The 13,188-nt window shown below is 40.9% G+C and overlaps 1 protein-coding gene across 1 annotated transcript in view; it reads left to right on the top strand.

Annotated features, from left to right (window-relative positions):
- Positions 1-13,188, top strand: part of LOC120901140 (nephrin-like) — a 188,725-nt gene that overhangs the window by 173,208 nt on the left and 2,329 nt on the right. Inside the window, exons 16-23 of the mRNA XM_040308849.1 lie at positions 3,551-3,752; positions 5,666-5,866; positions 7,296-7,886; positions 8,626-8,859; positions 9,996-10,142; positions 11,931-12,076; positions 12,143-12,263; positions 13,055-13,149. Coding sequence (XP_040164783.1) covers positions 3,551-3,752; positions 5,666-5,866; positions 7,296-7,886; positions 8,626-8,859; positions 9,996-10,142; positions 11,931-12,076; positions 12,143-12,263; positions 13,055-13,149 — 1,737 coding nt within the window. The remainder of the gene's footprint in view (positions 1-3,550; positions 3,753-5,665; positions 5,867-7,295; positions 7,887-8,625; positions 8,860-9,995; positions 10,143-11,930; positions 12,077-12,142; positions 12,264-13,054; positions 13,150-13,188) is intronic.

Consider the following 13,188-nt stretch of genomic DNA (forward strand, 5'->3'; position numbering starts at 1 on the left):
GTCTTGCTCCAATTTGCCCAGCTTGCTTTTTGCCGTTGTTGTTTCGGACGAAGCAATCGTCAAATACGACCCTGGAAAGCTTTCCATCAACAGCGTACAACAGCGCCCATCATAGTACTATTAAATGCCGACCTACCCAAAAACGCTCGATGGGATGCGTTTGGGTGCGCCTAGTTCTGCACAGAAACCTTTCTATCCCCGGCCCCATTATCATAGCACGGTCATGTACGACCTTTCAATAAAATAAGATTTTATTGGAGTTTTGTGAGAGAAGCTACTATCGTCGGCAGAGGCGAAGGTTAACTACCAGCGAATTGGCCACTATAGGTATGCGGCCCTGCGGATGTGTGTGTGTGTGTGCGAGTGGTTTTGGAGTGATACTGAGTGAGCAGGTCAAAACTCAAACCGTATTTCAATTATCCGCATTTGCTATTTAGCGGATTGTCTGAAGAAGTCGTTCAAAGTTCGAGGAGTGTGTCTTCGCGAGTGCGCCCTAGACAAGGATCAAAACGAGACCAGTATACACACACACACACTCACATATGGATAAAACTTTTGCCCACTATTCCGATTACGTCTCTCCGTCGGTGAGAAAGTTAATTCACTTCTGCCAAATTGAGCACAGTTTCTTCACAGTGGCTGGTTAGGGAAGCGAACAGAAACAAAAGCAAACCAACTAGTGACAGAGCGGGAACGTGCGGAAATATGGTGGTTGTCTCTTGGTCCCGATCCTGCCTCGAACGTGCTAAAAGTTTGCGTATACTATCAAGCGCAAGCAATCAGTCGATGGATCTTTAGACTCTTCTTCTTCTCCCCTCCTTCGCTTTAAACTGAAGTACATCGAACCGGATGTAGAGGGCGCCGATCTCTTGCCTTGCTGTTAGTTTTTCGATCGCTTCAACAAAGCTTCACCAGTGTTCCGAAAGTGTTGGACGACCAAAGTTTGTGATGGCGAGTTGCACGAAGAAACGTTCGGCGTAACTTGATTGTTACGCTCGCGATCGAAAGAATGCGCTGTGCTCGTTGTTCGGAGAGCGGAAGTTTGCCGGTCCGTTTTTGAACGATTGATTAATTTTAATGCGATTTAAAAGTCGCTCCAGTTTACGGGAAACGTTGCACAACTATTAGAGTTTTGTTTGGAAGAAGCATGGAACAAACGATTGGCAAAGCGAAAGATACTTAATGAAAATTATAACCCTAACTAAGCATCTTTTGCAAAATTGTTGCAATTGCTAATGTTAACTCGGAGGAGAATTTCGGATAAAGTCTTGCCCGTTTCTTTCTGTTTTCTAAGCTACCAAGAATTACCAATCTTGTAACGACGATTTGCCAGAGAAGAAGAGGACGAAAAAGCCTTTTCGTCATCTATTTATTAAATCTAAACCGCTAGTGATGTCAGCGTAAACAAGCTCAAAAAATGAACGGATTTGTTCCGCTCCGCTTCGAACTGCTCGACTCCAGCAGTTGCTCCAACAGTTACTAAATAAATGCTGTTAAGTTATCTTCGAAAATTGGCACACAAATTATTTTGTAAGAAGAAGGTTGTTTTATCTAGTTAGAGTCATAAAATTAACTAAACATATTTTAAATGCTTTGAAATATGTAAACAACCCCAGGAGTTATTTCCTGTTTCAGCATTTCCTATCAAGTCTCTTCACAAGCTGTTGAAATGAGTCTTTCGTCGAATTATTGTGACGCTTTTGGTAGTTCTATTTACCACATTATTTCAGCAAGCGACTGGACAGTAACCTAGGAGGCACTCACTATCCCATATTGCGTTTACAAAGTTCAAGTTCAATTACCATTTTGCGGTCAATTAAATAAACATACTTGCTCAAGCCTTTAATGTATTCCTTGCATTTGACGTCGGAAATGTATCTTATACTTGGTTACATCATCCTGTATTTGTTTTAGGCCGACAAGACCCTGATGTAACTCTTGCAACCTGTATGACGAACGGTAAAACTCATCGACATAGAACTATCAATATTTGCTGATTTAAAAGCTTCCTGTTCAAATTTCTTCCTTTCATTCGATAGTCACTTCAACAAATATTAATTTGCCGATATTAGATCTGAACATTTGCTTGAAGCTATTTTTTTTCTTAAAATAACAAATCTTGCAGTAACTAAAGCGCGTTTGGTGCACGAGTAGGCTGTTTTGGATCATCAAGAAGAATGTCAAGTGACATTCGGGTTATATTATATACCGTATACGGCATCGCATAGGCACTAAAGATAATTATACAAATGGTTTCCGTCTTTCGTAATGGGTGACAAGACAGCCAACATACATTTTCCAGATTCGAGTTGGGATTTTACTAGTCGAAAACCTAGTGTTACCAAATTGCAAAGAGTTTAAGGATTCGAATTGTATGTACGATGTTGACAATCGTTTAACGTGTTCGAAAAATAGTGTTACGATGTTGAGCTGGCTTGAGAAACCCTGTAAGCTTTCCTTGCCTCAAACACACAGTAAAATGTAATGAATGAGCATAGTTATTTACTCCTTCATTAACTTTAGAAGTACCAAGTGCTTTAAACGATTATGACAAAATTACAATTGATTGTTTGATAAAACATTTCAATAAGCTAAATTTTGGTTTTAAATCAAGATCACAAATTAAAGTAAAATAAAACATGACATAGCTCAATTCATACTATTACTTAGTAGTAACAGCCAGTCAAATTTACGCTTTACCAGTCAAATTGCTGCTCCATATGTTTAAGTATTCGAAATCTATTTATTTTGTATACAATAACTATTTTATTTTGCCTACAGACTTGTCGACAGCTTATACTTTTAAACTGTATAACAACGTTTTCTAACCAACAAGCTGAAATTTCATCATGTCAGTAGAACAGAGTTATGACAGTTACGGACCGCCATATTGGATTTCACCTATTTCACCATTTAAAAATTATTTTCTTAATTTTTCTGTTTGAAATGATAAAACTTACTTTTTACCAAAAATTAAAAAATCGATTCTGGTACATAACTTTAACCTTTCTTGACTTATTATTTATGATTCAGCAAAACAATAATTGATGAATAAAAAAATCCTCGCAAAAAAAATGGTAAAATAGCTTGTAAACTAACCTGATCACACCAGCAACGAATGGGCTTCTGTTTACATATTTTTCGTGCTGCAATGATTTAGGCTGGATTATTGAGGCTAGTTTTGTCTGTGGTTTTGTATGGAGTCTTGACATGATTTCAGCTGGCAACTGTCAAACTCCATATAAAACAGCTGACTAGTATCGTAAAAGTCCCTTATTTAAGAAACCGATCACTCAATTTTTGACATCTCGTGAGATCACAATTTTGACAAATTTCAGTACGGTTCCAATGTTCTAACGAATTTTGAAATTTTGTACAGCTTAGTTAGTGTGCAATGACGCCCTCTTCCGGAACTACACAAAAATAATTAAAGTTCGAATAGATTATGTTTTTATGGTACTCGAAGAAGGCAAAGGGTATTCAATATGTTATTTTTGAATATCTACAATGTTTTGTGAATTATAAAAATGCTTGAATATTTTTACAAAAGCATAGTAACCCCTTCACAAGCGCAATAGTCCACCCAACAACACGTTCTACTATATTCTACACTCCATTACCCCACTACACAACGTTATATTATTTACTTCCATACCTCTCTATCGTCACAGATGCTGCAACGATAAAAGCCATTTCGGAACTCGTTACCGTCGATCCGGGCGAGGATGCAATACTAAACTGCACCGTAGACGGTAAGTAATCGCTGAGCAATTTCAACAACCAAAGGAGGAAGTGCATAACATACGACAAGACAGCTACCGCCTGCAAGTGGCCCTAAAAAAATTGGGCAATCGAACATCATGAAAAGCCAGCTGCCAACTTAAAAGTTATTTCTTATCCCGTTGGCCACCATTGGCCGACACATGAAGTGGCCGCCGTATCCCTTTTCCTGCTGTTTTCGATTGCATTTTATGTGTGAACATTTCAGGGCGCGTTAATTGCATGGCACAAGTAGATATGTCCTTTAACATAGTAGTGAAGCAAAAAAAAGGATCATGGAGATAAAGAAAAAGCTCTCTTCAAATGCAGAATGGCAGTTGTTTGCAAACGGTGCCACGAAGTGCTGGTGTTTCCTGTTGAGATTTTTTTTGCGCTCCAACCTGTTGTCCACCGAAAGCCATCTCGTTGGTTTATGAAGGAATTTTCCACCGAAATGCACATTCTAATGAACATACACGCAACAACTGCCGGTTCAGCAGTGCGGGCACTTCTAGGCCACTACAAAAAAATGTAATGTCTATTCCAGATTCAACATCTTTTTTTACCGTATAATCCAACTCTTGCTTAGTGTTGGGTACAAATCCTAACCTTCCCTACACAAGCACTCTCACCTAGTACCAGTTGATTACCAATTTCTTGCTGTTCGTACCATGTTTTGCAACTGCTGCGTACGGATGGATATGTAAGCGAACGGTAACCATAACGTAAAATAAGCAAACCTTTTCCCTACCATGGTGGCTGAAACTGCAAGGCTAGAATTCGCAGCTTCGGTGCTGGCGATCTGGCTCCAGTCAGGCCACCACGTTGAACTATTGCTATACGATCCGGGTTCGCAGCCGGTGCACACATAGCGCGGTTTTGGTGAAGTAACATTGCAGGTCTATTTTTTTCGTTCCGCCTTCAACAACCTAGGAGTCATTTGCATGTTCCACCACAGTCCTACATGCTTCTGCCCGTTCGAATATATTGGTGTGGCCTATTTTCATTTCATTCCGCGCATGAAGGCTTGCAAGATATGACATGCCATTCCTATTGGTGAACGTTCCCCCGGTTTGACGAGAGATCACGCACCAACAACAACACAAAAAAACAACCATGTTCGAAAACTTCCACAGTTTCCACATCTCACCTTTCCCGGTGACCGGTGGTTGAAATGTACCGTCACGACCTGGCCACACGCGATAAATGGCTTGCGTAGTAATGGTCCGTATCCGTACCGAGCAGACTAGAAGGGAACCATATTTGAGTTCCGTGTTTTTGTTTCCTCCAAGTGTGGATGATGTTCACTGCTGCAGCAAAAAAGAAACGGACCCCAAAACCTCACCACAGAAACCCCACCCACAAAAGTGCGCAAATTCCATCTCCAAAAGCGAGCACGTATGCACTTTGCTGCTGGTGGCATTTTTGCAAACGGTGAGCACCCGGCGAGTGCATGTACTATAAAAAGACGATTCAAAAATAGTGACCGAAAAAAAACTGTGCAAACGTGCAAACACAACATTTCCCATCTCAAAATGGCAAATGCAAACACGGACACACACGGTGTACCTGATGCGGATGGGGCCGAAAGATGCCACCAATGCTACACGTGCGTTTGCGTTTGTTGCGCGTCGCTTTCATAACCCGAACGCAAGACATGGGCCACGAAAAAAAGCATTCCGGCGCGCACATAACTTGCAACATCAACGGAAAAGCAGCAGAGACAACAGCAACAACACCCAACGGCCAACCAACTCTCTCTCAACAACTGGACCGGGCAGTCGTCGACAAAAATAGGCAACGGATTGTCCTCCTAAGATTGTCTCGTTTTTTCCCCTCGCTTCTTCCACCATCTTTTGCGTGCATTGCACTTTCACTCAACCTCGTGTCTGCAATCTCGTTTCAGGAAACCCATTAACGCCGGACCATATTCGCTGGGAGCGGGATGGGTACGATCTGCGAGCGAAAACCACCACCGGCTACGCAAACGGAACCGGCACGCTGGTGGTGAAGGACGCCCAAAGGGAGGATGTGGGCAATTTCCGGTGCATCGCTGATAATCGTGTCGCAGCCGCGGACAGTCGCAATGTGCTATTGATTGTCAAATGTAGGTGTTGCGGCACTTTGGCCGTCGGCGGCCGTGGTGCTTGTCGGAAGCATTGAGTTTTTAATCATTCAGTGCTGAAAACGGAATGTTTGTAGTATTGATATTCAATGAGTTGTTTCATTTTGCTCTAAAGTTTCCCTCAAGTTTCATTTCATCAACAAAATACCGAATATTTCATAGGATTTAAGATGATTCCATTTTTTTTAAATTATGATCACTTTTTTAAATAGATTTCTTGCTTATATTGGATCAAAAATTGAGTTTAATCGTAAAACAAATACAAAATTATGTGGGAAGCAGTTCCAATTACTGATAAATCTTATTATAAAAAATAGCTTACAGTATTTTACTCATAAGCTTTTGTATGGTAGTTGTGCTTTATGTCAAAAAATCCATTCCAAAATTCTAACTGGCGTTACAATTTTGTTTTTAATTTATTCTGTATAAACCCTCGCTGTTGGGTATTTTTATCGCAATTGTTAAATTTCCGCGTTTTCTCCCTTTTTATTTCACTATACACACATAAACCATAGCCTCAGCTGATAGTCTGTTGGAACCTCGCAACAGTTTCCAACAATAGTAAATATTACAACATAGTATTATTTTAAATTTGTTAGGCTTGATCCAATTAAAAAACATCTTTGCCCTTTTGGATGACGTTGGGTATGTTTAATTCTTTATCTTTAGTTTAATGCAAACCCAATAAATCTTTCGAAATTGGAAGTAACCAAAACCAAAACTTAATTGAAGCCATTCAACAGATATTAGGATTTGTACAACAAGAACTTATTTAACCTTCATTATTTGTTTTTATGTTTGATTTTAAAGCTAACTTGAATTGTTACTTTCTCCAGACTAAGATATTTCTTTTTGTTGTTCTATTCGGCGTAACGTCCCACGCGGACGTCCCGACCTATTTACACAGGCTTTCGAGGCTTATTGAGTTCAACGCAGTCGAATAGTTAGTCCTTGCAATGGGAGGACGGTTTAGGCTTGAACCCGTGACAAGCATGTTGTTAAAATCGTTCGAGCTCTGTCGTCAGCTTCCAACCAGAATCAACCTGTACCACTCATTAAACTAAGACTGAGATACTTTAGTGTACATCGATAAACATACGAAAAATATGAAATTCACAACAATATGAAAAATATGTGGACGAAATATAAAATATTTTTTTAGTTAATAATTTTTCAAAAGCATAAAAATTCTTTAAATAAAAAATCTTTTTAATTTGCCAGAGGTATTGATGCTTATAGTATATCTTGATTAAATTAAGCGATTAAAGTCTATAAAAATAACTTATTGAATATCTATTGCAAACAAATTCGTTTTCCACCAAAACCAAAAACATTCTACAATCTAACCAGAACATGTTTTTCCTCTGCTGTTCTATTCACTTTTTTTTGCACTTTAATTCTCATCCACCAGTTGCACCCGAGATAGACAAATCGCCCGCAATGCTACGTGCCGCGTCCGGTCCGGGCGACCAAGCGCGCCTTCCCTGCCGGGCCAAGGCAGCACCCGCTCCCATCTTCCACTGGATCCGTACCGGGCAGGAGCTGCCGATCAACCAGTCCTCGAAATACTACACCCTACAGCGTCAGCTCGATCCCCTAACGCACGAATCCATCCTTGTAATCGAGCGCATCTCCTCGCGCGACTATGGCGATTACGAGTGCCGTGCTAAAAACGAACTCGGAAGTGGATCCGGTACCGGTCGACTGGACGTACGGTCTGCGCCCGATTCGCCCGCCACGCTGACGGTGCTAAATGTAACGCACGACAGCGTTACGCTCGGCTGGGAGCCCGGCTTCGATGGTGGACATCGTGCGAACTACCGGATACGGTACCGGGAAGCAACGTCCGAACGGTACCGGTACGAGGATGGTCCCCCGAACGCACACCAGCTTACCGTGGCCGGGTTGCGTAGCAACACGCTCTACCTGTTCTCGATCATGGCGGCGAACGTGCTCGGCGAGAGCCGTTACTTGCCCGATCTGACCCGTGCCCAAACCAAAGGTAATTAAAGTCAACTTCATTACCTGCAGGAAGTGCGGAAGCGTCCGTTAATGTTTTTTTATCGTGTATGTGTATGTTTGGAGGTGGGAATTGAACCAGGCTAAAGATTCACCATGCAGCCAACGCTGTGCTTTTGGATCGATGAGTTCACCTACGTCACTGTCGTCAAAAATGAAGGAAAAGAAAGGCATAGTATCCATCAGGACCGCCATGACTTTTTGTGTGTGCGGGCTAGAGAGAGAGAGAGAGAGAGAGAGAGAGAGAGAGAGAGAGAGAGAGAGTATGTGTGTGTGTTTGAGTGTATATGTGTGTGTGTGTGAGAGAGAAAGAAAGAACAAGACTAGCACAGCAATGTTTCTGCTCCGCTGCGAACGCTTTCACTCAAATTACAACGGTTTTTAATTAAAACTGAAATTAATCCAAATCTTTTCCCGGCCACCACATCCGAACGCATCCTTCGAGGCATCCGGCATCCACAGCCCGGTACCTTGTCAGCCACCTCGATGAAGATTTTTTGCACCCTGTCATCCTCTCCCATATCCCGTATACCTCTCCACACCAAAACAATACAAATCCCAGACTTTACTGTGGATGGCAGTTCATCCAGCGATTAAAAATAGAAAAAAAGGGACAGCAAAAAGCCCAACATCTTGCCTCCCGCTCGTCCTGATGGAGGACACACAAAAAGCAGGAAGAGTACGACCGCCCCTAACTGCAAGGTTCACTCCACATTTTGCAGAGCGACAGCCGCAGCCACCGATGGAATCGTCCTCCTTCCTGGCGCCATCGTCTCCAGCTGGACCGTCCACCTTGCTGCTGCTTGGAATTGGGGTCGCGACCGGTATAGCCCTGGTGCTGCTCAATATCCTTCTTATCGGATTCTGTCTCTACCGGCGCAGTCTACCCGGCAGCTCCAGTTCGCGTCGTGCGCGGCACGATCACAAATACACCGGCGCGCTGTACAACAGCGGTGGTAATGGTTGTTTCCTTTCCCACGGGCAGCCATGGTCACCGTTTCCGGTTGCTCGCCACTTCCCTCTGGGCGGTTTGTGCTCACCATTATGTCCTTCTCTTCCCTTGGTTTATTATGTGAGAGTGTCTTGGTTTCGTTTGTGGTACCCATCGCCGTTAAGTCAGTCAGTGCGTCCTTCCAAGCTTTTCCAAGCTTTTCTTCAGCCGCACGCCTGCTCGCTCACTTTGCTCCCTCTCGGTGTTGCGGTTTGGGGATGGATTTGTTGTTAATTATTTTTTAATATCTTCGCTTTCGCTTGGGTTAAGCTTTCCCGCTTATCCTTTTTTGTAACGGACCGCTTGCCGCTAGCACCACCAGCCGACGGTACCTGTTGTCGCGACTGGGAGGTACGATTCGTCCCAGCAACGCGAAAGAAGAAAAGTGATTTATTCGTGGCTAGTTAACAAATTCATTTTTCATATTCTCCGCCTATTTTCATGAAGCGTAGGATGATAAAGATTTGAGGACACTTTAAAGGGATTTTTGAGGAAAAAAAAAAAACTTTATTCAAATTGGATTTAAAACGAAGCAAGATGGCAGCTTGACAAGCCTTAATCGTAAAATTCTAGTCACGGCACCAAGCGTTTGTTCGTCGTTTATATTTGTGTCATATTGAAGTCATATTTGTGCAACTGTTTTTTTATGCAAGATGCATGCAGATGTCCTAAAAAGATGCATTTTTCACCTCTTGGAAACCTAACCTTCATCACTTACATTCCAGTTTCCCACTGCTAGTGTAATGTTTCCAAACCAAAAACACAACACTCGTTCACGCTTGCTTCTTTCTGTTTGTCTTATTCATCATTTGTTTTAAGCCTTTATATGATTTTTTTTCTCTCCTGTCAGTTTTTCAGTTTTATTCGGCTTTGTTTAACTTTACCTTTCGTTTGCATTTATTTCTGTTTCGTTTCATTTGCTGCTGCTGCTGCTGCTCCTGCACACTGGTATTCCGATGATAAAACACACCTTGTACGCTGCGGAAACGCACTGGCGCACTCACACACATACATACTGCGTACGTACTGGACGCATTTACGCAACGCATGTTCATTGTGCCATCTACACAACACGCATTTGCCTCTCGACCCGTTTACCAGCATCAGACGGAACGATACCAGCGGAGCTGAGCGAAAAGGCGGCACTGCCCAGCTTCGTGATATTTTGCTTCGCCTTCGCCGGACTGTGTTTGCTGATCGTGAACGCTGGCCTCGTCGCCTGCTTCATCGTGAGGAAGCGGGCTAAAGGTAAACTAAACAGAGTGTCTGTTTTTTTTTTCATTTTTCGATTTCCGCTTTTTGTTTTTCTCCCTTCTGGCCTTGTCTTTTTTCTCTCCTTTAAGCCTCTGTTTGAAAATGTTTTTTTTTCTTCTTCTGTCCACACCGCTGCGCTTCAATACATCAAACGAATGTTTTCTAACATCCGCTTAAATTTGTTCACTGGCCTATGCTGGGGTTTTGTTTTGAGGGTTTTGTGTAGATCAATTTTATTTCCAAACATCTGTTTCACGTACGGTTCGGACGGTTTTGTGAAAGCGCATGTGATGTATGGGTTGGTTTTTTTTATAAATTTTTTTAAGTGAAGTTTTTGCTCTTTTCTGACATTCCAAGCTTTGAAGTTGTATTTTTCAAGCTTTAGTTTTTAAATGAATTTTGTTTACCTATTCTACGTACAGTGGAGCAATTCAGAACACAACTGTAGTAATCAGTTTAATCCTTTTAATGAAAATAACATGGCTCTTGATTATAAATTCATTTCAATTGACTATAATACGTATTGCACCGGTTATAAACAAATATAAAAACAAAGAAGCCGGTCTCGTAGTACAGTTTTTTTGACTGTTTTTTTAAAGATAATGTAAAAGTCCTTAAGAGAGAATTGTATTTTTTAATTGTAAACCTTTATCGAAAATTTAAAACAGTATGTTAAGATTAGTGGAACGTGCTATTGTTAATAACTTGAAATTGAAAAAAAATTCTCTAGAGTCATTCAAGTATTGAAATATATGCGTTTGATCTGTAATTTAAATTGTCTGCTTAAAGTTAATACTGACTGGGTTGCGGCGACAGTTTAAACATAACAACAAAATTATTACAATTGCAAAGAAAAAGTTTACGTTTAATAGTGTTTAAGTCACTAGTTACATTGATTTAAAGATATTGTTAAATGTCCTCATTGAACCCGTGTGCAGTAAACTTCTGCATTTTATTTTCAATGCGCAATCAACACATACACATCTCAACACTGTTTGCTCAAATAAATCAACCACAGTGAATCATGAGCAATGAGCTTAAAATGAACAATCTTTAATTGGCACAACGTTCAATCAATCCATACCATTTCCCTCCACCAGCTGGGTGCGATAATTCATATCGTGTCGATTACCCGCGAGCTGATAATCCCCGCAATCAAACCACAAATCAGACATCGCTCAGTGCTAATGGGACGGCGCACTGCAACACAAGGCTCGGGATGATCTTTTTTCCACTCCACTCCGCAACACATTATTCTATCCCGAAAGCATTCGAGGTATCGGCAAAGCCTTGCGACCACAGGTGTCACCGGGAACATCAATCATGATTATAACTTTTCATCGACGATGTCATCAGTGAAAACAATACACACAAATGGCCTCCGGGACGGGCTAATCTGTGCGGCCCCGGAAGAAGCGGGCACATTAACCGAGGATTACTGTTGTTGGTGGTTTTTACGTTTTGTTTGTTGGACCTCTTTTTACGGTAATATTCCGCACCGTTCCATCTTATGTATTATCAATCATATCGCAATGCAAATTATTTCCAACAAGACCGGTGTGCTAAGTGTAACGAGTTACCATTAGTGGAATTGATTTATTATTTTTCCTAAGCTAAAAAAAAGAAACAAGCACACTCTCACTGAGCATTTCGATTCACATTGTTCACGTAAACCCAAGAAGAAGTAGAAAAACAACCGGAAACGAACCACCAGAACCTGTCCAAAAACTGAACACCATTACTAAATACTAATGTATGACTGTTTTCGGTTACACATCGTAGACTCATCCAACCCAAATAGCAAATCGGCAACGATTGAGATGTATGCGCCCAGCTCGTACAACGATACAGTGACGGGCGAGACACTGTCCAGCGTTTCGGAAAAGAGCGACGCGTACTCGAACGACGGTAGTCAGCCTGATTTTATGGTGAGTTACAGCTGTAATCCATAAGCTTTCAATCATTATTTACAATTGCATGTGTTTTTGTTGCAGGATGAAACTAGAAAACGAGCTGTTTCTACTTATCTAATCGATGGAGGAGAGATGCAACCACCGAGGTACCAGCAGGAGGGCAACCTACCTCACTACGCAAGCAATACCGGCACTGAGAACGGTACGTTTTGAAAATTTCATTTAAAAAGCTTTTTCTTTGTGAAAGAAAAATCAACTTTTGACACAAATTTTCCGAAAGCATATTGTACTGTGAACTGTGTGAAATATTTCAATGTTTGGTATGAAATATTTCACGAGCCAGTGGCTCGCAAATGCGTTTGTTTGCAATTCTGTTAACAGCTTTGACGAACTGTTCTTCTACCTCATTTTGCTTTATGATGTTATTTGTTTTATTGTAACGTAATTTTATATAACTATGTACAGGAACGGTTTTCTATAACGTGTGCAGTATTATTTTAAAACAAAATAAACCATGCTCGTGTGTTCAATTTTAAATTATTTTTCTTTTTACTTTTCGAAATGTCATTCTTTTCTTAAATGAAATAATAGCAGTGCTTTCCTGGGACTTCATTCCTGGATATCCACCCAACACAATAACCAATTTATTTTATTCTAATGAGTTACATAACGATGTTCATAGTATAAGTAACTAAACTATTAAAATATCAAACAAAGTGGTTGGTAAATTGTAGTTTTTTAAATATTGCTGTTGCAATTGTACTTTAATTTTACATTAATAACACAATATAATACAATGCAACAGAGTTTGGTATACATTTTTCAAAAAAAATCCCCAAAAAAAAGATATCCCCTCTTCAGAAGAGGTCAGAATATTCTTTTCACTTGCTCAAGTTTTAAGTTAACAGCCCAACTTAGATGTTTTCGATGTATTTTGACATGATGAAAACATAAAAAAGTATTAAAAATTACTAAAACTATTTCTGATTCCAGGATATGATCAATCCGGGCCCACCGATCAACTGAAAAACTCAACTATGGACGGCTCCTACTATCATATGAACAACGACCGTTTCTATCCACCGATGGTAAGCACCGCTAATCACGCTTCAACTCTTATGTGCTTT

This window comes from Anopheles arabiensis, chromosome 3, assembly GCF_016920715.1.
Source record: "Anopheles arabiensis isolate DONGOLA chromosome 3, AaraD3, whole genome shotgun sequence".
Taxonomy (NCBI): Eukaryota; Metazoa; Arthropoda; class Insecta; order Diptera; family Culicidae; genus Anopheles; species Anopheles arabiensis.